Source organism: Pollicipes pollicipes, unplaced genomic scaffold, assembly GCF_011947565.3.
Source record: "Pollicipes pollicipes isolate AB1234 unplaced genomic scaffold, Ppol_2.1 Scaffold_3447;HRSCAF=4054_pilon_pilon_pilon, whole genome shotgun sequence".
NCBI classification, from domain to species: domain Eukaryota; kingdom Metazoa; phylum Arthropoda; class Thecostraca; order Pollicipedomorpha; family Pollicipedidae; genus Pollicipes; species Pollicipes pollicipes.
Window position 1 is genome coordinate 33,035,378 of NW_023596297.1, and position 24,181 is coordinate 33,059,558.

At 48.0% G+C, this 24,181-nt stretch overlaps 1 protein-coding gene across 1 annotated transcript in view; it reads left to right on the forward strand.

Moving 5' to 3' along the window:
* Window positions 1-9,063: 9,063 nt before the first annotated feature.
* Window positions 9,064-24,181, forward strand: part of LOC119092467 (soluble guanylate cyclase 88E) — a 61,090-nt gene continuing 45,972 nt past the window's right edge. Inside the window, exon 1 of the mRNA XM_037215430.1 lies at window positions 9,064-9,231. Coding sequence (XP_037071325.1) covers window positions 9,064-9,231 — 168 coding nt within the window. The remainder of the gene's footprint in view (window positions 9,232-24,181) is intronic.

A 24,181-nucleotide genomic window follows, 5' to 3' on the forward strand; every position in this document is an offset into this window, starting at 1 on the left:
CATGCTACAGGCAGCGCAATGCAACATGATGATGCTGATTGTTGCTTACTGTATCGCTAGCTTTGCCGTATGGGCATGTCGCACCAGTCTCCCCTCGCCGCTCTCAAAGAGTCCTTTGCAGCCTTGGTGGGTGCTCCTAGCCCAAATGCCTGTTTGGTTATTGCCACCCTCTTAGCAACGTCTTTCTTATCGCCTCACTTTTCTCGTCCTGAAATAAGAAAGGCCTTCAGCTCCTGGTTTTTCAGCATCATTAGCTCAAAGTCGTCATGTTGAGCTAACAACCTTCCACATAGCAGGACGTCCTGATTAAATGACGTTCTAACGCTAGATAATAACTATGTTGAAGGTACTCAACTAGCGTCTCCTGGCATATTGCAGGCTGTGAACTCAACACAAGAGCTTTAAGTCTTTCTCATCGTTATTATGGAGGAGTAAGGGAACAATCGACCACAAGAAACAACCTATGGTGACGCAAAGACATCATTGGTGCCTTTGGCCCGGTGATGTCACTTTATATAGTTTCGGGAGGCGAGGTCTGAACCCCCAATGCTGACTTGACTGCCCCCAAATGCTCCCCTGAATCCATTCAATGCATACGGGTAAACAGGAAAGACTGGACCAAAGGTATGTGTGCAGATGAACTCGGCCATCGGTACACTAGGCGCCGACATACAACACTGTTAGTATCATGGTCGGCTTTGTAGGTACCAAATATGATCCTGTAGGCACCAAATGCTTATAGGTCATACCAGGTGATGCCGGTAGGTCATGCCATCTCCTTCGGGCTTTGTGTGGTAGATCATGCCATCTCCTTCTCCATCTCCTAAGTCAGTCTGCAAATGTGTCAAAAGTTTTACGCATGCTTACACCTGGATTGGGATAAAGAAAACTTGATTACAATATGTAGCACCCTTCAGAAGCACACGAAAGCTATCCCATGCTTTTCTCAACAATGTCAAGAGTAGCTGCAAGCAAATTGTGACACGTTGCATGCGACGGCCAACTGAATGGCAAAACACGATCAGTGACAGTGGTGGTAGTTGGTGGCAGCACACTCGCCAAATCGTAACGAGCGCTGTAGGCGGGTCCCTGGCGGTCAAGGATGTGCGGCAGCTGAGCCCGGAGCCGGTCGATTGTCCGGTCGGTCGTCCGCGGTGACGCGCCGCTTCTTTATTCTAAAAGTGGCATCGCGACTTTGAAGGTTCGCGCTGGCTTGACCGCTGGGGCGTGGACGTGATTCACGACGTTACCATGAAGCATGAGTCCGGTGTAATATCACTGGTGGCTGCCATTGTTTTTTGCACATTTTACATTTGAATGGTCGTTTGAACGCAGTTTTGATTATAGAAAAATATGCTTGTTGCTGCTGAGTAAAACGTAAGTTAACTTTCATCTGGGTCACATCGTGTAAACGATAGTTTTACATAGACACGGTCTGTTCATTTCACCTTTCTACGACTTCTTTACGAGCATGATGTATTGTTAACACGCGTTCGGGTGGGGTCAAATTGACCCCCGAAGGTTTTTCCAGAATCGTTTCCGAGCAACGAGGCCTAGCCCGCGCCAAATTTTGCGTAGCTGCAGAAAATTGAATAGCGGATGGTTGAGCATCAGTAATTTAGATGTATCTTGTAAGGTTGCTGACCTATGGCAGGTCAAAGTCAGGTCATGGTTTCTGCGACGGCAATTTCTAGGGAATTTTTTCTAGGGAATCCTTCAAATCGATCCAACAACTGAGCGTTAGACGAAGCCATACATCTCTCAGATGCTTTATTAGGCAACGCAACAGTTGAATGAGCAAATTAGGTCAGTCATGAAGGTCACACCAAGGTCAAAACCAACCTGTGTTGTTGCTCCAGGGCTTGATGCATGGGATAGTTTCTGGTGCTCATTTCAAACTTATTGATAGCAGGAACCGCATTATACATCTTCCATGGACTTCTTAGAGGTCAGAATAGGTCATTGACCTAAAATGACCCGGGTCAACATTTTGTTTCAGGAACATGCTGCCTAGCATAATCTTTGTCGCTTAGTCAAATGCAAAAATCAAAGCAGTCTTGTACGATTTTGGTCACCTTGATCTTCAAAAGGTCAGACAAGGTCACTGACTTTGAATGAGCATGTGACCCTTTGCTTAGAAACGGTTATCTAGGTTCTCGAGGCACTTTGGAGACCAGCCTGGAACTTGACCTTGTTTGACCTTTTTTACCCATAGGTCATGACCTAGGAACCTAAAGCTTGACCCCCCCCCACCCCACCCCACCTGAGCGAAGGGTATCTAGCCGGCCACCCGGACGCGTGTTAAACCGAGAAATAGCGTCACAATTGGGAGACCTCGCACCGCGCTCCATGTATCCGTTCTCATGGAAAAAAGAGATTATTTAGCATGTCTTCTTATACACATCACTGTCCCCATTTGTGATATGACAGCCTTCTTACCGGCTATGGGCTGTGCGGCATTGTAATGCCGAATTGGCGTATTTCTGGGATGAGCGTCCGCGGTAAGCAGTGCTTATTTGATGAGCCCCGACCCGATCCTAAAATTTCGGGTTAACGGCAGGACTGTGCGGCGAAAGCTTAAGAGATAAATTGTTTTTGATTAATTAAAAGGGACTCTTAGCGTGCCGCAATACTTGGCACTCTTCATCCCAACTGTCGGCATCACCTGGCTGTTAGTGAGCCGTAGTCACCTGTCGCAGGTTATCCCAGTCGGAAACAGATAAGTAACTTGAGAGGGGCTCGAATCCAACCGGCAAGAGGTCTGAGACTTGAAAGGCGCTCTTACTACGTGATCTGTTCGTTTGGACTAAAATGCGTTGAGTGACGATTTTAAGTACCATCCGTCCGTGTTTATCCCACCTGGTTTTACCACGACAGGAGTGGCAAGGGATGGATTGAGTACATTTTTGTTGTGTGCTCCAGAAAAAGACGATCATGTGGTGCTGATAATTTTTTTGCAAAGACATCTGACCATAAGCATGGCTTCCAATCTTTCAGCTTCTTCAATATATACGATGTGTTCTTTTTGGTAATGGTTGTAAAACAAAATCCTGATACACTGAAAGCCGCTTATTCCCAACACGCAAGCTCGCAACTCACCTTATGGAAATTATCAAGATTTTTGGCCTTGTTTGCTTATTTCAACTTTCAACGCGCCACAGCGTGTTTGTCACGCTGTTTTTTTAGCCGGCTGCTGTGGAGCCCACTCACCATCAGTCTTTATCCGCACTTTGCTTCCAGTCATCGACATGTCTGCTGAGAAAGCTATGCAAGTTCAGTTCTACTCTTATATGCAGGTACACTGCGGCAGTGTACTCAAAAATGTTTACAGGCTCTTCTCCGTAGATCTTAGGTTACGCCGTTCTACGCAAAGTCGCGTTTTTTTGCGCTGCAGGCCGCCTTTGATGGGCGATGACCAAGATTAATTTGGTCAATAACGGGAACTCAAATCCTTAGGTTGTTTTCCTTTTAATTAAACTTCATTCCGAGCTTTTGCAATATACGGTTTCTCATCGCATTGAAATGGGATGTCATCCCTCCGAAACATGACAAATTTTAATGAACGAAGTTTTTCAAAGTTTGTTTTAGGTTTAGCGTCCGTCACTCATATTCAAGTGACTGAAATCCGGAAACAGCATGTTTTGGTATTAGGATAAACATATCAACTCAGCCCCCTACTGAGCTTAGAAAGTGACGCCCGTGCTTTGACTGATCTGATTTCGGGATTGCAATTTCGTGAACGTGAGTGTCAATTGGTCTCTTGCATAAAAGCATGAACTAATCATGTAACCTTATTCCCGGTCGAAAGCTTACGTGCCCACTATTTTAGGAGAAGAGGCAGCAGGTTATTTTAGACCTGGAAAGCTTATTTATCGCAGCTTTCACTGCATAAGTAGATGACAAATGCCAAAGAAGATGCAGACAGCGATAGTAGCGCTGCTTGCCTTGTTACCGTCGTGCAGAACTTCAATGCATGCCAAGAAACCGAATGGTGTCAGGTTCAGAACCAGTCCATTTGTTTTTTTACCCCACAAGCCCGTTGCGTTTTGGCTGATGCAAGTGCGAAATGAGTACAGGCCAGCTTTCATTAGACTGTGCCGCAATCCGTATCACTTATAAGCCATGTCCAACAAGTCACACACAAACCACACAGCCACAAATACACATTCTTTGTTTGGAGTATGTGGCTGCGCTGAAAACGACCGCCATTTAAATACGCAGCGTTTTCTGCGCAAACTCATGGTACCTGTTGGCAATGGCGCGAGTCCTCAGTCGTAGGGTCCACAAGTGCCTGTGGGCCTGCTTTCCTAAGCGACGTAGCTGCAATGGACGATTTGCGTTTGCATTATTGCATGATTGATTCAGCAACATTGGTGGGACTCCCTGGCCGACCCGACCGATGGCTGCCGGGATGCCTGACGGAAACTGGGTGTCGTGTGCTGACTTCCAAGGGCGTGGGTGTGGCATGAGAAACAAACTTTGTCTGTAAGTTAGTTTTTCGTACCGCATCATGGGCTGAATCGCCTGCAGCTTTCATGGAAATCAGTGGGTGATAGACTACCCCTCGCTCGCTCTCTATGCGCGTTTGGGTGCTGGGCAATGGCTGTTCCAAATTCCTAAGGAACCTCATTTTATTTGGTTCAAGAAGCAATCGTTAGCCCATTGGTGTGACATCAATCAGAACCTGAAATAAACGTTGCCACAGCACTTGCCAGTTTCGCGCCACCTGGACATGCGATGATGTTGAAGCTGATGAGACGGCGTAAAGCGGTAAAAAATAGTGGTACGGAAACATCATTTGATAAATTCTTCTGTAGTGAGCCCGCGATCTGCTCACTAAAACAGAATCGGCGACTGTCCAGCTTTCAAATTTTGCCTCCCATGTTTCGACTGCGGTTGGAGGGTTGTTATGCGTTTCCAGTGCAAGAAAACCACACTTGCCACCACTGCAGGTGCTAGATCTGTTTAATTTCGCCACTGCAACCTGTCACTGTCGCTGCACTGTTTCTATGCTACATTGTACTACATTCTGTATTCAGAATCTAAAAACACATCCCGCGTAGCCACTGGGAGTGCCGCTTTGCCGCAACAGCGAGCTTCGCTGAAAAGTTACTGCGTTTACATGATCCTGTTATGGCACCTGTTGCAAATTACTCTTCAGTCAATGTGTCAACTTTACCTGACATCGTGTAAGCCAAGAAGTTCGGATAATGCATTTCATGGTAACTATGTCTCGCTTTTCTCGCTGAAACAGATGAGTGAAGAACGGCTGCCAGACGCCGGCAAGATACGGTGCGTTCGCGTTTTGTCGTTTTACTTAAGCTGCTGGCCGCCGGTGGCTTGGTGATAAGCCTGTGGCGTTTTGACGGCGCAAAGGTGGGATGGTAATCCTAAGCTGATGCATGGACGTGGAAGTGCACAGAATGAAGAAAAAATGGGCGCTGAATATAGGCAGTGAATCAGTGCATCCTATGGTGTTAATTTCGTTATGATCTTGGCCATAGCTTTGAGAACAGCGTGTTGTATTCGACGCCGTTTTGAGAAATGCCTACACGTGAATTGACGACGATGTGTCGACCAACGCTTGGAAATTCGATTCACGCCTCTACATGCTCTGGCTGCCGAGCTAGCATGTAGAAGCCGCCAGGAAAACTGGAAAATAATAAAATACGGGCAAAAACGGAAAAACCAATCCTCGCCGCGTCTGTGCACGTAAAATATGGCACGTGCCACTGCAAATATGGTGCCACACGATTTCTCATTCAATTATCTACTCAAATATGCCAAGTTCCTGTCGCTCCGATCCCTGGTCGCCGAGATGTGGCCACGGTTTCGAACGGCTGCTTATCGACTTTGTCACCGGTCACATTTTAGGGCCACGTTTGCAGAACCAATGGGATTAAACATGTCCTCCCACCAAGTGTCACGTCCAAACTCCGGGCCGCGGCTGCTCGCGATCTACCCGCGACAAATCGCCTTGTGCGCCTGCGCGTCGTGTCAAAATGTCACTGTTCAGCGACCCGCCGTTTGGCCGGTGAACGACGCGATGCTAAACGGGGCAGACGGGCAGACACACACTGAGCTAATAGTGCAAAGCGTCCGTTTCCCGCCCGATTACGCCAGTTACGGGAAACTACGCTCCCACAGAATTGCAGTAGATCATAGTCGTTGTGTTGCAATTTTGCAATGAAGTCAAATCCACGGCTCATTTCGAAGCGAGCCAACCCAATTTTATTCATAAGTTATGCGGTCGTCGAACCGCGTTGTATTACCCTTGCATACCTGCCAGCTGGGCTGGTTAGCCGGCTTGGCCGTGTAGTCATACTGTTTCTTAGCAGTGGAAAACTTGGAACAGAACGACTGCAAGTTGCCCAGCAATGTCTCACGCAATTTGGGTACGCGCTGACTGGCATACGCATCCCTGCACCATTTCCTGTCGAAACGTGCCACCCCGAGTCGCTCCGACCCGTGATTGCCGAGGTATCGGCCCGGAAGGGCAGGCAGAGGCCGCGTACGACTGTTGATCGCCACCTTGGCCCACCGGCTGGAAAACAATCCGACGACGGCGGCCTATCACGGACACATGGGCGCCGCCAGCCATGTTGCTTGAAACTCTTCAGTTACAGCCGGAAGATCGAACAGCACCTTCGCATCGTGGCGTAAAAAGTCATGGTGCAACCATTACCCTAAATAAATTTGCAAGCGAAATATTGCACGGAACGGTATACAAAAGGGTAGTAAAGAGTGGGAACGAATCGATGGACACGCTGGTGCAGTTTTGTGTATAAAATGCTCGCCATTTTTACTGCAGGGTTTTGTATTCGGCGGTATTTCTCGAAATCCAAATATTCGTTAATTTTTCGATAGTGTGCGACGCAACCGTACATCGCACAACCTCGCGATGCGCCCTAAAATTTTAGCTGGTACATTTTATAATGCTTTGAAACACAGTTTACGATTCTGCCTGCCCTTGGCGCCTAGATGTGACCCAAAACGTCAAAAGCAGAAAATTTCATCTGCCAGCTCAAGTGCACGTGCCACGTGCCATGTGCCAATACAAACTTGCCAATACCCGATTCCGCATCCGATTCCTTGTGAAGCCGTGCAAATGTCGTATGACTCCGACCTCTCGTTGCCGAGCTGTGGCCACGGTTTCCAGCGGCTGTCCGGCCGTTTCCCGCGGGTCACATTTCCAGACTTTCCCATGCAAACCCAACGGGCTCAAAAACGGCACACCTCACGCGAATAGCTTAGGCAGACATGAGCATGAGGTAGACAAGCTGTGAGCTACGCCAAACCCTCTCGAGCAGCTCAATGTACATATTCGCAGGCAATCAACGCTCGTCGGCGACACTGGCCAAACACATCCCTTCCAAGAGAAAGCAGCTGCAGCCGCCGCACCCACCAGCGGCATTGCGTCAGACTCAGCCCAGTCCGCATCGGTCCGGTTTAAAGGATAATTGGTCGGAGGCCTAAATGTAAGAGCCTTGATGTCGCTCCGGGCAGGAAAGCTAGACCCGCCAAAACGCTGGGGTGATATAGTTCCCGAGAAGAGCAAAATCTCCGGATTCCGAGCAAGTATACCCTTTGAGAGACGTTCGACTGAAATAACCGTTCAGTTGGGGGGGGGGGGGGGGCATCTTTAGTCTGGCCTTGAACTACAGAGGGCGGATCCCGTAACCGGTCTGAAATGGCCACACGGTCTGGCATAGTCACCCGCGCCGGCTTATGTCTCCATGCGGTCGAGGTTCGTGGTTATCAATGTTACACACGTCACGCAACATCGCTCCTTCGGGAACGTGGCGCTGCGAGACTTACCACTTCAGCTCCGGCGTGGGTTGGGGATGGACGGACGTATGCTACGCGCGATCAGCTACGCGGCCAAAGACAGAAGCGCATGTTGATGGGAACACATTTAGGCTTGTGTGTGTGTGTGTGTGTGTGTGTGTGTGTGTGTGTGTGTGTGTGTGTGTGTGTGTGTGTGTGTGTGTGTGTGTGTGTGTGTGTGTGTGTGTGTGTGTGTGTGTGTGTTTCAAGACCTAGTCCGAACCTGTAGATTGAACAGCTCTCCGGGGTCTGAGCCCACGCTTATCAGCACTTTTGAGTACACCCTGATCCCGCCATCCGATCGTAAGATTCCGGGTAATCGGCGGGGTTTTGTGACATTAAACGTGCACAGTAATACTCGGCACGATCCGACGTACCTCTGATGTCACCGGAACTTTTGTGCGGCCGCTGCCACCGGTCAAGGTCAGGTAGGTCTGGGGCAAATGGCGAACGCTTAAAGCGACTTGAGCCAACCCCGTCACAGGAGCCTAAATCAGAGCACATGTTCTCTAACCGGCTTGTGGAAATTTCATACAATCGGTACAAAAGGAAACGCTCTCAAGCAAACCAGCTATAACCGGTTTGGAAACATGCATGTACGTGGCACATTGCTAGGTCTCAGTGAAAGCAAGGAGGAAAATATAATTTATTTTTCAACGATCACAATTGGCGCAAATATACAGCGCAAAGGTGATTTCCACATAGACCAAATGATACAACCTCGCTGCTCTCCTTGTCACATGTGTAACACATTTGAAAGGTAACGTTGAGCTCACTTTCAGGAATATGATTCAGCGATAGACCCAACTGCGAAAACAGCAGCTTCAACAACCGCAGTGTCTCATTCCCGCCAACCTCATCTGAAGTTCGAAATCAAGAAACCCCGCCGCTGGCCACAGAGACGCTTTGTTCACTCCGAGTGGGCCGCCATCTCACGACGGTCATCACGCCTCCGCTCATCACACCGTTCCGGCGCTGCTAGCAAGCGGAAGCGGAAGGCGTCCAGCGTTCTACTTATAACGACGGCTCCCGTCCAGCTCCAGCTCGGTTCTGTCAGGTTATTATCGCTTTCCGCCCGCTTTCTACCCATCTTCTGTTCGGCGCCTGCCTGCCCCCTGTCCGACTCTTGTCCGGCTCCTACCCGGCTACTGCCCGACTCCTGCCCGGCTCCTGCGCGAGTCCTACGCGAGTCCTGCCCGGATCCTGTCCGGCTCTAGCCCGGCACCCGGCGCCACCATGTATGGGCTGTTGCTGGAGAATCTAGCCGAGTTCATCAAGGTCGGCTACGGCGAGGACCAGTGGGAGGCGATCCGGCGCGAGGCCATGGTGGACATGCCGTCCTTCTCCACCCACCAGGTGTACCCGGAAGGTCTGCTGCCCCGGCTGGCCAAGGTCGCCTGCAAGGTGAGTCACTAAGGGTCCCGTCCTGGCAATGACGTGTCGGAGAAGCTGGTGTGGAATGATGCTGCTCTCATCTCCGGCAAAGCGGCTTATATCATATTACGTCACAATTGCTGGTTACGTCACCATTGTTGGTTACGTCACGATTGTAACAGGTGTAACAAGACGCTCAATGGTGCCAAGAATTGGTTGGTGTGGTAAACAGCGTAAGATCATATTTACCACGGCATATTTCCGGCACGAACGCCTTTAATCTTCACCCGGAGTAAAATACGCCATAGAAAGGCAATCTGCGCTGCTCGAAGCAATTCAGCAACCCATAATCGCAAGATTTCCTTTGCAACGTGCTGGCCCTTATTGCTTTCACTGATACGCTTCCGCGATGGAGGCTGATGACCGGCTTATGGTGGCTTACGAATCAAATCCCCAGTGTTGCCAGGTGCGCGCCATCTTACGCCGGCAGAGTTTACACAATGTCACGGACGGATGCTGTGAGATGTTTCCCTACGCTGGCAGCAGAACTTTAACCATTAGGTGTCTAAGTCTTCGATCCGAGTACAAATTCCTGTAAGTGTAGGTTGCATTTTGAGTAAGTGATGAGCGCACGTCAGCGCCTGTCGTCACCATCCTCACCGGCAACGTTGGGGTGTCGGATCCATACTCGGAAAATTTAGCCGACTCGATGTTCCGGAAAACAGTTTGAAGCGTTCAGTAGGTTTTGACACGTAATCAAGCAGACTGTGTCAATAGATCTATCATGTAGCGATGAAAAGTTAGTCCGTAGGGGCTGAGAAGACACCACATCTTGGACCAGGAATCCCCTATCATTTTTGCTTCATTCATATACGCGCTTTAAGCAAGGCGTTTTTGTTAATAATCTTTTCAAAGTATTCATGATGAGCCCATTTACGTTCTGTGGCATGCATAATGTACAACATGTGTTCAACACGTTTTTGCAAAGCTACCTGGCAAACCTGGCAAACCTGGCAAAACACACATTTGTGGCTGGTTGGGTAAACAGCCACAAAAATAAACAGCTGCAGAAATAAGCCGCGTGAAATGAAATAAGCCCTCATTGTTCTCGTGACTGAATTACTCAAACTGTCCAAATGTCACCAAACAGCGGAAGTCGTTCGTTTCGTTTGGCACAATGCCAAACTTAGCCTGGGGAAATAACAAACACGAACATCAATCTTGGGAAACATAAACCCCACTGGCGGCAAGCAATATGGCCCAAATATAACAAACGTCTGGTGCAAATGTCACTTATTATTCTTGATTGGCAATAACGGAATGTTTGGGTACCAGCCAGCATCTTGTTTTCTTCGAGTCATGGTAATGATGACCTCGCGGGAAAGGTCACGTGCCTGAGTAGCGTCGGCTTGGCCTTGGTCCGTACGACGTCGAGGAAACTAGGTCCCCAATGGGATAATGGAAGGACCCTTCGTCAGTCATGGCCTCCAGCAGGGAAGAGGGGGCCTCCATCCCATCTCAGCTAATGGCCCGTTCAGCCGAACTGAAGTCTCTGTGTCAATTATTGGACCACCTGCGGAGATAATGAATCTTGTCGCGTCAATGAGGGCCCCGTATACTGATCTAGGGCCAACTGCCCTGGACAGAGGGCCTTCCGCGTCAAGGAGGGGACCAACGTATGATGCCGCCGTGCCGCCAGAATGGCAGCCAGTGGGCACTCCACGCTTGGACAGACTGGCCGTTCATCCCTTGGCCAGGAATGATAAAGTGCTCCCAGTGTTCTACCCATGGGGACCCTTTTCCGGAAAAAGTTAAGTGGTGTCATTAGTCTATAACAGAGTGGATCGAAATTAAGTCAAAAATGAAGAAGGGGCCCGCCCATGAACGCCCTGTTGCCGAATTGACTTGTGACTCAAACGGCGTAAGCAGCGCTGAGCACGCGCACTAGGAATCTTAGGAGCAAAAACAGTTACGGCCAGAGTTGCATTGCCCGGACCACCACACGCCACTACCCGGCGGGCGCCTGGCGCGCGGAACGACCGTCGTGAAATAATGTTCCCGGAAGTCTCTCAGAATCGATTCGTACCGTTGGAAGGTTAGACTAGGGCGTATTTCACATCTGCATAATTTATGACTGCCTCTGAACAGATTAACAGCTACAGCAACACGAAAAATAGAGGATAGAGGATCTTCCCTCATTATTTCAGTATCTATGCCAGATTCTGGCACCAGTTTACGGTGCTGTAGATGTTGATCCGTTTCCTTCATCAATCTAGACATTGCACAGATGACAAATACGCCAGGATTGCCTTTTAAGCGTACCAATTGTTGCCCCAAATGGTTCAAAGGCGATTCTTTCAGATGCGTCATCATTTTCGTCCGCCCACCGCCCAACGCCTAGTGTCAGACGTGGGACATTCGGAAACAGCAACATCGGACGTCGGATGATTGTTTCTTAGACTCAGAGCGCGCATGTTCAATGCTATGTGGCATGACTTTTATGCATATAAATTCTGGCCTAAGGCTGAACATTCTCCGGCGAGCACGGGCTGGCCACGTGAATGTAGGCCGCATTCCGATCTACAGTCAACGTTCACGTGGTCCTCAGTATACCTGTAAAATCCAAAAAAATCTGACAAAGGCATAAGTGCTACCGATTTAGAAAAAAATCCACTCTACCATTGCAAAATGAATTGCACTGGTGGTTTATTTCACGCAATCATTTAACGCCCGCTCCCTCCATAACAATGTCTTCAAAATAAAAGCAGAATTGCATTTTCCGGAGACTCTTCTGGCTTCTCTTCCAGTTAAAGAAAATGAAAATAGAAATGACACGAAAAAGTCGCATCCTTGAAATCCAGTGAGCTAAATCTAGTGATTTTTTGGGGGGAAGGCCTTATAAAATCGAGATGCCCTTAGACGGCGCAGTCCCCCCCCCCCCCTGCCAAGGCTCTGGCTGCGCAACTGAATGTCAGTCATGAGCATTACACCACTGAAAGAGGAAATATTTTTTGTGGCCTAGACCTTACTTGGCACTGCTGTGTGGGAGACGGTTTATGGATGCTTCATGAGCACTCTCCACCGTCTTCCAATTTTTTTCGAGGACCATTTCAGTTCAGTTTTCCATAAGCTCTTCGTACTCACTGCGCTGCCTTCTGAGCGTAAAAAACTGATGGCTCACTGCAGACGAAAACTTACCACATGTTTGCTGTTTTTTCGATTATGTGCATGAATCAGCACAGAATGGGATGGGTGGATTGGTGCAAAAGCAGAACTATTAAACCTGAGCGCCTCTCCTAAAAGGCGACAGTCATCGCCGCCAGAGAACCCACGGCACACCGCCCACGCGTCCGGCCTGCAGGCTGAGATGGGCCAGGCGTCCGCCGCCGCTCCGGTTCACACGTACAGCCGTCTCCAGCAGGCGATGGACCCCTGGCCCCGGCGACACCATTCATTCGTGCTGAAAACTGCCTGATTGCAAAGATTGTAGAAAGGCTTGGATTTTTTTTTGCGCTACTGGCTGCCGAGTATAATTTTGGAAACCGTTACCTCCGAGATAGATAAGGGGCTGTTCGTTATAAGTGAACTCACGCAAGTTTTTGGTGATGTGATCTGTTTTACGCGGCACCGACATGCTGTTCTGATGACAGTGAGAATAAAGCAGTACATACATACATATAAATGAACGTTTTATGACGTCATGTAACTGTCGACTTGAGGTGATCCATCAGCCTTGTTTAAATGAGCAGTAAAGTTAGTAATTTTATTCAATCAGTTAACTTTAAAAATCTTTCCTAGCGACAGCAAACGGCATCTTTCAGTAATGGCTATTTCAACACCAATGACGCCATTATCATCTCTGTATATGCATTCGTTCTTGCCAGAGCGGCGCGGTGTGCCTCGAAGTGCGTCATTAGGCATTAAGCAAAGCCAATCGCGCATTTCAACTGGTCAAACCGAATGTTTGAACGATGGAAAAAAGCAGTTTGTCTGGGTAAATACCCCACCGAGGCATTTTCAGAGATGCTGCCAGCTTGTTGGCAGTTACCGCAGCCATTGTTGCTTTTACTCGTGTTTCGAGATAGTGAGCGCGATATCTAGAAGACCCGCGAGCGCGATCATGGTTGTCGAAGAGCGCAATCAAAGGATATCGGTGGTGTCCAGCCTCGGAGACTGCTTTCGGAATTCTGGAACCCTAAATATGTCCATAAAAAAGTTATTGATATGTTTAGGTGAGACATGAGTTTGACTGATCACTTCCAGGTAATATATATATATATATATATATATATATATATATATATATATATATATGTATGCAAACTAAATATGCAAACACATACTGCGAGCGTGCGTACAAAGTCGACATATCAAACGGTTACTGAGTTATGGCTCCTAAAAGTCAAAATGTCAAATAGGAAATATTTTGAAAGTTCTATGGATTTTGACGCTGTTGTGTATTCCCTTACGAGCCTCCATGAACTGAATATGTGTGATAGAACGTCTGGGTCTGTTGGTATAGTGAGCTCAGAGTACGCTGCTGTCCGCCAACATGCCGGTATTGCTGGCACATCTCGAAGTATGATCCTCTGCATTCCTGGGTGATTTTGGACCGCCTGGTTATGTTCACCTGATAGTCTGACCGAACGGATTGTTTCTGATGACCTTGTGTGGTGTGAAGTCACACGTGTGCCTCCATTGAAACTTATTTCTTTATGCTAACATCACCTATCCTGGATTTGACCATGCTCCGGAGATGGGGTTGGGCAAACCTGAAGCAGATGGGTCAAACTCTAAACAACCTGCGAATGGGATCAAATTTTCGGGTACGATGATGATGATGATTTGGGGTTTTAGGGCGCATCGACTGCTGTAGGTCATGCAGCGCCCATAAATTTTGGGGTAACTTGACCTGAAAATGGCATTATGAATATAAAAACCTGAAAAACGTGAGTTCAACGGGGAAAATTGAAGGGGCAAGGGCCATTTTGGAAAAGTTGAGAGGCATGTCTTCTTCAGCGGTCTCCCCCGAGGTAGCTGGTCATACTCATGTGTCACCAGCTACAGGTGACACTTGCCTGTCACCTTTACTTACCCGTCACCTGCACACACTTACCTGTCACCTGTAGCTGGGTATCGCACCTGTCGGTGACATTTAGGTTGGTGACTCGCTTAAGCCGTTAAGACAACTTCTAAAAATGACATGGCATTGCCTTTGAACATTTGTGTTTTGCATCCTCAGTGACCTGCATCCTTCTCGGCGACACCTGGATTGCCACGGACTCCAGGCGATGTAGGCATAGGTCACTGTCATTGCATTGTTAAGGACATTACCCAGCTGCCTGGTGGAGAGGTCGGATCGTTTTCATGACGACTATTGGAGGGCCCTAAGTAAGCGAATTACGCTGTTCATTGCGATTACACGGCACCGAATTGGTTTGACATGGATGTAATGGTTGCGAGTCACAAGTTCAGAAAAGGCCCAGGTTTCGTGCTTCCCTGGAGTCTGTAACTATCAGCATCTAGTCACGTGCATATCAATGCATGCCATAAGCCCATTTTTGTCAAAACCAAACCCCAAATTTGGTAAGAAGGGGCACGTGCGCTCGGGGGCTACCATGTGCGTACGTCCGTGCTTTCTTCTCAAAGTTGGGGGCTGCAGCGCTTTTCCCAACTCAATAGGAAACTACATCCCTGGGTTAAGCAGTGTTAGCGACCACATTATCGTAGATGTAAAGGCTGCGGTATTCCACCCGAGAGCAAATGCGAAACGCCGTCTTAGAGAACCAACGCCAGCTGGTGAGGAAAAGGTTAAATGCCGTTCTAATTTTTGGGAACGCAACGGATTTCGCTTCCTTTCATATAGGTGTTCCAAAACGAACTCCACTTGGTAAAATGGTAAAATCTACTCTGATTCATTCAAAACCTAGACTCTAGGGATATCATTTCTAGCAAGACTGACCATCTTGGGTAAGCATGACCCAGTTGCCCCTTTCCCTTTGGATCCACTCTTAATTTCGTCTCGCAGAAATCGACAGTTACAACGTGCCACGCGAAACACGCGAATCTCGATCTAGAGTCAAACGGACAGGATTGCAGCGGTATCGATAATCACTTTTAGAAACAATTCCGTTTACAAATGTTTCCAGAATACTGGCCGCTGTCGTCGCCGTCAAAATCTGGTTTGGCTGTTTGGGATACGCTTGCCAATCATCTGGGCCCGTGTCCCGGTTACAATGCCACTTTCAAATCATGTTATCCCCAGATCTGACCATCACCCGCAGGTTGTCCCCAGATCGACCACTCCAATCCACGTTTGCCCGACCCCATCTTTGAAACGTGGACACATCCAGGATAGGTGATGTTAGCCGAATGAGAGACGCTGTCAGTGGAGGCATACATATGGTGTCACACCACTCATACCATGAACAACAATTTAATCGGTCAGACTGGCAGGTGAACATACCTAGGCAGTGCGGAACCACCCAGGAATGCAGAGGATCATACTTCGAGATGTGCCAGCAATACCGGCATACTGGTGGACGGCAGCGTACTCTGAGCTCACTGTACGCACTGACCCAGGCGTTCTATTACATATATTCAGTTCACTGAAGGTCGTAGAGGAGTTCATGACAGCGTTTAAAATTTGTAAAACACTATGAAAAACATTCTTTATTTAAAGTCATTGGGTTGTTTAATAACCCACAATCAATTCGCGTTATGAAAAACGGCGAATCAAAGCGAATGTGAAGAAGACAGGTCAGATCAATTGCATTTTGGGGGAGACAGGCGTAAGCTTTTTTGACCTCTGGCACACAATGCGACACGTCTGATGACATACGACAATGCGACGTCACCAAGCACTCCCAGCCAGGTCGGTAGGCCTTTGCCGCCAGTTTAGATTAATCAGCTTGTCATTCATCAAGGCGAAGCCGAACGTGGCCGCGACGTTAATTGCCCATATATTTCCCGGTCGTGTCCAGTCACTGTGGACTGCCGCGCCGTCTCGCGCCCCATGACCCCCACGACTGCCGCCAGGATAGTGCGAGGCTCTGTGGCTCGCTGAGATCCACTACCGTGGTTTGCGTCCTGCTGATGTGGACCATCGGCTGCACCCCGCTCACGGGCACACACCAACGTTGGCTGCGCTCTGCTCTCGGAGATCGATTTCTGTCGGCTGCGTCGCGAGCACGGTCATTTTTTGCCATCAGGTGGTCGCGCATTCACGGCGAGGGCCCACCACCGGCCGTAACCCGCCCGAGGGGGAGATCCAGCTCAGTCGTCCGCCAATGGGCATCACACGCCGTCGTCTGCTATGGGGATCGAATCAAATCAGTGGTGGGGATTCAACTCACGTTGGCTGCGCGCTTACGGGTGTCCGCTGCTATCAGCTGCACATCAACCGTTGGATGCACTAAAAACGGCTGCGTTTCGAGCGCAGGAATCGGACGTCATCACTTTTCTCTCTCGCGGGGACCAAACGGCGATCGGGTGCCTAGCTTCGGAGATCCACTCAGCGCTGTCGGATGTATCCCGAGTATATTCACTCCCATCAGCTGTCTCAGGTGTCTTTAACGTCAATCCGATGAGGATCCCTCACCATCAGCTGCGTCTCGATCAAGATCATAAACATCCGCCGGCACTGGCGCATGCGGATCCACACCATCGGCACTGGTGCATACGGATCTACGCCATCGGCACTAGCGCATACGGATCCACGCCATCGGCTATAGTTTGCTCGTGGTGGTCCACGTATAGTAGTCGTAGTGGTCCACATGTAGTGATCGTGGTGGTCCACATGTGGCTCCTTCTGAATAACAGAAAGGGACGGTAGTGCTTGACGTTTAAGTGTAGCATAGGTGGCACACACGTGCGCTGCATGAAGCGGCGGCCTTCACAAGGGGCTCAACCATTACCCAGAAGTTATCAGGGCACTAAGGCTTCTGAAGTGTTTGCGTGTCACGCCACAGACGTAACGTCGCATCCGACCAGTTGGGAGGACTCACATCCCATCCTCGTGCCCCGCAGGCCAGGGGAATTGCCATCTGTACCGGCACTCAATGACATGCGTAGGATGGTCACCAGGGTGGACTTCTGACCAGCGTCTTTTCTTGGAACTGAGTGTCGTTGACATTCCCATTTCCAAGCTGTCTTTTTATGCGGCAGCCAACGCAAAAACGCAACTTTGGCAAGCCATTTGATAGTGGTCAGCATGCGCAGCGTGCTGTCAGCCGCACTGATGGGGTCTTGAAAGCACCGCCGCAAACCAGGTCGCCTGCAGACGACAGAGCTGTGGACACTCACGTCTGTGCAGCACAGGTGTCGCGACGCAGCGCCCTACCGTGTAAAGGGACAAAAACATGCGCCAGATGTGTCGCGTGCAGTTGGCATCGCATCAACATCCGTAGCGGCGTGTGCGGTAGAGCAGCAGCTGGTTATTGCTCGGCAATATGTCAGAAACCGGCGGCGCTGGGCCACACGGAGACGAATACCAACATGCTCTATCGTCTCCATCACATGCAAATACCGCGACGCAGAATGGCGTGCGAGGTTGGTTGGGGCACTCAGAGCGTGTGCCAACGTTCAGGGCTCGCTCAGCGAACCCTCGCCAATCAGCCAAGCCTCATGGCACCAGCTAAACGAATAGCGCCCCAGTCGGGCTGTCTCAGCGCGGAAAGGTCGCAGAGTGTGTCACTAAGACATCAGGTGGTACCCGCAGTGAGGAGTCGCGCGCGCCAGACCAGAGATCCACGCATTGGCTGCAAGGAATGCAACGTCATGTACCTAGCCACGGTGAAGCCGACGGTAGTCCAGTACATAAATTGCATTATAAAACTATGATATGAATCCTATACACTAGATAAGTTGTTGATTTGGTCGAGGGCGCCACAACTGTTTGGTTACTCGGGGCAAATGACTAGTGTTTTAATGATGCGACTTTACGTAGTGCAAATTAAATAGCATCAAAAATCATGGAACGACAGCGGAGTGCCCTCGCTGGCCAACAGACTAGTAAAGGGCTTCCAAACTAATGGCTGTGAGAAAAAAAACACGTTAAACATATTATGGGAGCCTCAGCGAACGACACGGGAGCAATAGCCGGACAGATAACGCGCAGACGTTCTATGCTGTAGCCTTGGTGTAAACGACCAGCATATGGATCATTGCCATAGGCTCCCCGTGGCGTGCTCGGAACGAACGCTCTTCTCCACTTAAAAGGTACTGGTGAGAAGCATAGGTGTGACCAATACGATACAAGTGTAACGTTGAGTAAATTTTTAATTTATACTAAGCGACGGCGCCGGCAAATGAGCGTAGCGTGGCGCAGGTCCTACAATGGTGAATATATTTGAAATTTGAGTGGATGTCATGCTTCTAATATTTGAAAATAGCCTCAAGGAATTGTACACTGCATCACACTGGCAGCGTGTGATAGCTTTTAGCAAAAATTCCAGCATATTTCATGGGGAACTGGTACAACCATTCTAAAACACCCCAGCTTCGAACGCACGACCTTTCGATGCAGGTCCGGCGAGTCACCGATCGAGCTGCCGAGACCATCTGCCATGCTTCGCAGGTCAGAAGGTTCACGGCGAATTGTGCCTGAAAACTTTGACCCAGGGCGACGTGAGAGTTAAGCTTTTCTGGACAAAAAAGTTCAATTGATCGGCGCAAAACGATTAACCAACATTTCGTTTCCTTCGTCGTTCCGTCTGTCTGCATCATGTCGCGCTGCGTCTTACCCAAATTGAATGACGGCCCACCGAGTAATGGTATTTGCAAACCATTGCGCATGTACCCGAGAGATAGCGCACTTCGTCATACAAAGCGTGTTTTTAGCCCACTGGCTTTGCTTAGGCGCGCAGGTGGTGTTATAGTGTGACAAGTGCAAAACAGGCAAACAGCCAGGAATTGTCTGGGATTCGAAGCGGAGAGGGGGAGGGTCTAGAAGAGCTTTGAGTCCCTTCTTTCTATGCATCTCCCCCCCCCCCTTCCCATAAGTAGCGAATTATTATATACATTAGTAGCGAATTATTCCAAATGTTAGAGGAGGAGCTTGAGACCCACAGTCCCATCCCCTTGCACTATAGTTCCCGCGTTTATACAGACTTTCCCAGCTGCAGCCACATCTCGTCACCCATCGTCGTACGGTGACGTGCACGTGCAGACAAGCGGTCCGCTGGACTCGTCCGTTTTTGACAGGCATTTACCTTTAGTAAGCTTTTTGATTCAGCTTTATCTTATTTATTTGTGCATCGGAAAGGATGAGCAAGAGCGCCGGTCGAGTGCGTCACATGAGTTACCCACTAGAGAGATGTAAAGCCAGGTGCCAATATTAGCTCAACGGTAGATAACAAACCAACGCTACAATATCAAGAAGAGATACATGCACACACACACACACACACACACACACACACACACACACACACACACACACACATATATATATATATATATATATATATATATATATATATATATATATATACGCGGGTGATGCTGAAGGCCTTGGCGTAGGTCCATTTTGTAAGTTTGTTGCTCGCCGATCTTTGACATCTATTGATTGTACTAGCTTTTCGGAATGACAAATTGCACCTTCAAAGTTACACACACAACATACAAGTGACGAATATATGATGACATATTACAGTTGGGTACAACATCAGGTTTCATCAAGTTCAGTTTAATCGCCAAATTGTATGGAGTCTAAATTAGGTGGTTTACCTTTTTTAGGAGCATAATAACTGAAGTGGCAAAACTCGTGCTGAATAGTAAGACATACCATCTACGGATGGTATCAATCGTCCCTAAATGAGGGGAAGGGTGGCCGAGGGATTTGTTTGCTTGCTCAGTTCCGGTGACGACGCCTTGATCGTGACGACCTCGAGAACATCAAGCTTCCTCCCGTTTGATGATAATGTTATGACGATGGTGTTTCTGGTGAGGTCGTCTCGGTCGATATCCCGGCCGTGTGCTTTTCGCGCGTGCTCTTTTGGAGTACCGTCAGTCAAGTGCACCGCCTTGGAAGTGTGGCGATAGTGACGCCAACGTAGTTTGATTGCTTTAGGAGCCTGAAATCTCTCATGTCACAACGAAATTGGTAAACGGCGTTGGTTCGTTTCAAGGTGTCAGAGCTGGCTGTGATGTTATTTTTTTATGATAAGCTGGGTGACCTTTCTGTTTTGTAGTAGGTGGCGAGTGTTATCTTCTCATCCTGGTTGATTGGCTTGGCACTTTCAGATATAATTTTTCTGGACGATATGCTCGGTTCTCTGATTAATTTGAGACATTTGATTCTGATAAAACAGCTTGATTGGCTTTGGTTTTTGTTGTATGTATGTTGCATGCATGTCGTTGCACGTATGTTGCATGCATGCATATTGCCGAGCCATCAAGCAATCTGTTTCTCCATTCTCCTGGTTTTCTCCGAGAAATCACGCTATTGCTACTGTCTCATCTCATCTATGTGAATAATGTTCCTCGCGAATGCACTGAACAATTTACGTTGTTATGGATTTGGTTTATGTTTGATGACGGCAGCTTTTGTCTGATAACGTGACATAAAGCTGCTGAACTCATGGTCGATGGCACTGTTTGAGTGGCCATTATTTACTAGGACTTGCCTGATGCGCTGCAGTTCACTGTGTATTGGAGTCCAATCAAAGCAGGGTTTAGCGGCTCTTCGGGAACGCACTACACTGCTATTTTACCGGTCTGGGCATTCGTTTTTTGCACTGAGGCGTCGTCCAGCATCTGTTGGCTTTTTGTGCACTGTCGTCACGAATCGCTCTTGGTCAGCGATGACGTCTATGTTTCAAAATGGAGTGTGGTTATTGACGCTAAGTTCGTAGGTGAATTGGAGAGCTGAAGCTTACTCCATTCTGTTTTTTTTTAAATTCAGTCAGTTGGCTTTTGTCACTGACGCCTATGAAAATGTCATCGACATATCACACATTAAGTGCGGGACGAAAAGATACATTTTCAAGGACTGTTTTCCTCATGGCACATGTATGCGTTGACAAAAAGCGGCCGAAACACCAACACGAAAAGAACACGGCCTGGGCATCATTCGAGACAACCTCATCACAAAAACATCACCACCATAATATTATCATCAAACAAGAGGAAGCTTGATGTTCTGGAGGCTGTCACAATCAAAACATCGTGACCGGAACTGAACAAGCACACAAATCCCTCAGTCATCCTTCACCTCATTAAGGGACGATCGATGCTTTCCGTAGATGGCATATCTTACTACTCAGCACATGTTTGCCACTTGAATTAATATGCTCTTAAAACATGTAAGCCAGCTCATTTAGACTCTATACAATTTGACAATTTAACTGAACTTGATAAAACCTAATTGTTATATCCAACTGTAATATGTTATCACATATTCGTCACTTGAAGGCTGTGTGCAACTTTAAAAATGGAATATGTCATTCCTTAACGTCAGTACAATCAATAGATGTAAAACACCGTCGAGCTACTTTTAGTCTCAGTGGTGAGCAGAGAGACATAATTAGAAAACTGAAGCAAGGACTGAAAAAACTTATAAAATGTACCTACGACAAAGTCTTCAACAGTACTTGCATAGAAGACAATTTGCTGCCTACATATTCCAATATATGTATATATATATATATGCATATGTACATGCATATATATGTATATACATATATACAGATATGTATATATATATATATATATATATATATATATATACATAAGTATGTAAACATAGATGTATAATATAAACTTAGAAGGCAAATTATCATTTAAAGATGTCTTGTTACAAAATCACAGCGGACTCATCATTGATGATCTTCTTGGATATTTTCTCCAGACATCTGATGGCATTCCTTGCTCGTTCCCGATGTTCATTTATATTGGCACCAAAGCTGATGATATAAAGAAGATATTTACTGACATATTGCATGGTCTGGTATTAGTTATATTTTTCAACGTTTCATCCTTCATTCGACATTTTCTAAAGTGTCGATTTTAGACAAAGCCGATATAATCGCATATTTGTAACATCCAAGTCTTCTCGTGCTTGCGCATATTGGATCTTGTGCCTAAATACATCCGTTTTTGTAATACCGGTGTGGTGCAAACATACTCAATATACATCACAATACAGAGCTGGGCATTTACATACCACAAAGACTCCTCACTGACAGATAACAACGTTCACCCGTGATACGCAAAACACTCACTGATCCTGCGCCCTCCGCCCTAATGGTGACCCTCCATACAGATGAGGGGTTCCACACACATTTATTTGTTAATGAGAGGATGCCATCCGCAAATGTGTGTATTTCTAGAGCGATGAGTCTCCATCTCCATGTAAAGCGTGAGATGACTTGCGACTTGATGACTTGTGGTGTGTTGAGTATTTTGCGTGTCAGGTGTGTTTTATGTTGGGTCTCAAAGTGTGTGCATGGCCGCCGTTTTGCGGGTGCATAGCCAGACGTCTGGAGAGTGTCGCTATAGTGTGGTCAATACATACACTATTATGTAGGAGGACGGAGTCTCCTATGTTGCATTTATAGTTGCATATGACATTGATTTCTTTGAGTGGAGCCGAGTCATGTGAAGAATTATTTTCTGCGATCAGCGAGGATGCAGTCGTACTAGTTTGATGCTGCCATTAGTATCCTTCGTTTGACAATTGTGATGGACAATGTCGTGCAGAGTTTTTCGTCAGCTTTGTAACCAGGGTACATCACGTCTTTTTAAAGAACAGGCGGTTCGTGTTCTGGTGTTCTGTTTTTGGTTTCGGATTTAGGTACTGTCACACAATCCAGCTGATCTGATCCTACGCAGTTCGCACGTCGTGATCGTTGTCGGCTGGGATTTGTTTGACCCGCCTACGTTCCTTTGTGCTCCTGCACAAAGAGCCATGGTGAACACTGCTTGAGGGCGCGGTGAATGCAAGTCCGTATGACACTTGTTTTGTACCTGTCGGGACACAAGCTCTCTCTGGCCAGGCATTTGCTGCGCGCGTGTGCACGACACAGTATTGAATGACAATTGCCTATGCGTGAAAGATCGGCGGTGATTGCGCGACTCCTTCAGCCTCGTCTCTCGCTCTTTTCGCCTTGCAAATGCGCTGCGTCAAAAGGTGGATTGTGATCGAGGGAAACCTTGGCACGATGCTGGTGTACTTGAGATGAAGCGTCTCACCCAGCAGTGCGTGGGCGCCTCGAGGAACACCGCTTGGCACGCGCTCGGAAATGTTATTTAAGGTAAGGGTTTTACCGCTGACAACGGCGAAATGGCGGGCGCGTCCAATCCATTCTAACTGTGTCGTCGAAGAGGCATGGTCAGTTCTCAGCATGCGAAGGTGGTAGATTTAAACATACCACAAATATGGGCGAAACTGTTATAACATGGCATGAATAATTTTATAGATAATACAATTATTTAAAGGATATATCGATTTCATTTGTAAGAAGGTATCACGTAAAATGATTAATTTTGTATTACAGGTAAATTGATGTCTTCTCTAGGTCTTTGGGGCGCTGTTTTTGGCGTGGCACATAAGAACTCTACGACTTGATCGCCTTGCGCCATGTCGACCCTTCCCGCGCAGCCCCGAGACGACTTTGGCAAGCCCAACGTGTCACATCGGCGTCGCGGTCCCCAAGGCAAAGGCTGGACTGGGGTTATCTAAGGTCAAGGAGAAATAGGCGTGGCCGGATGCAGAGTCACTTGTGAAATGCAGTTTTGGGATTTGTTTTGAAAAGAGCCGTAGCTGTCCCACGAATGATCGCCCACCGGCACCGGCCACCTTCGCCTAATCATGCCGGATACATGCGTGCAGGGACATTGCGTCACCTCCATCCAGTGACACTGGCCACTCCTGCCTGATGACACGGGCCACCTCTAACGAATGACACTGACCACCAATGTCCAGTGACACCAGCCACCCTGTCCAGTGACACCGGCCACACCGCTGGCGGCGCGGGCC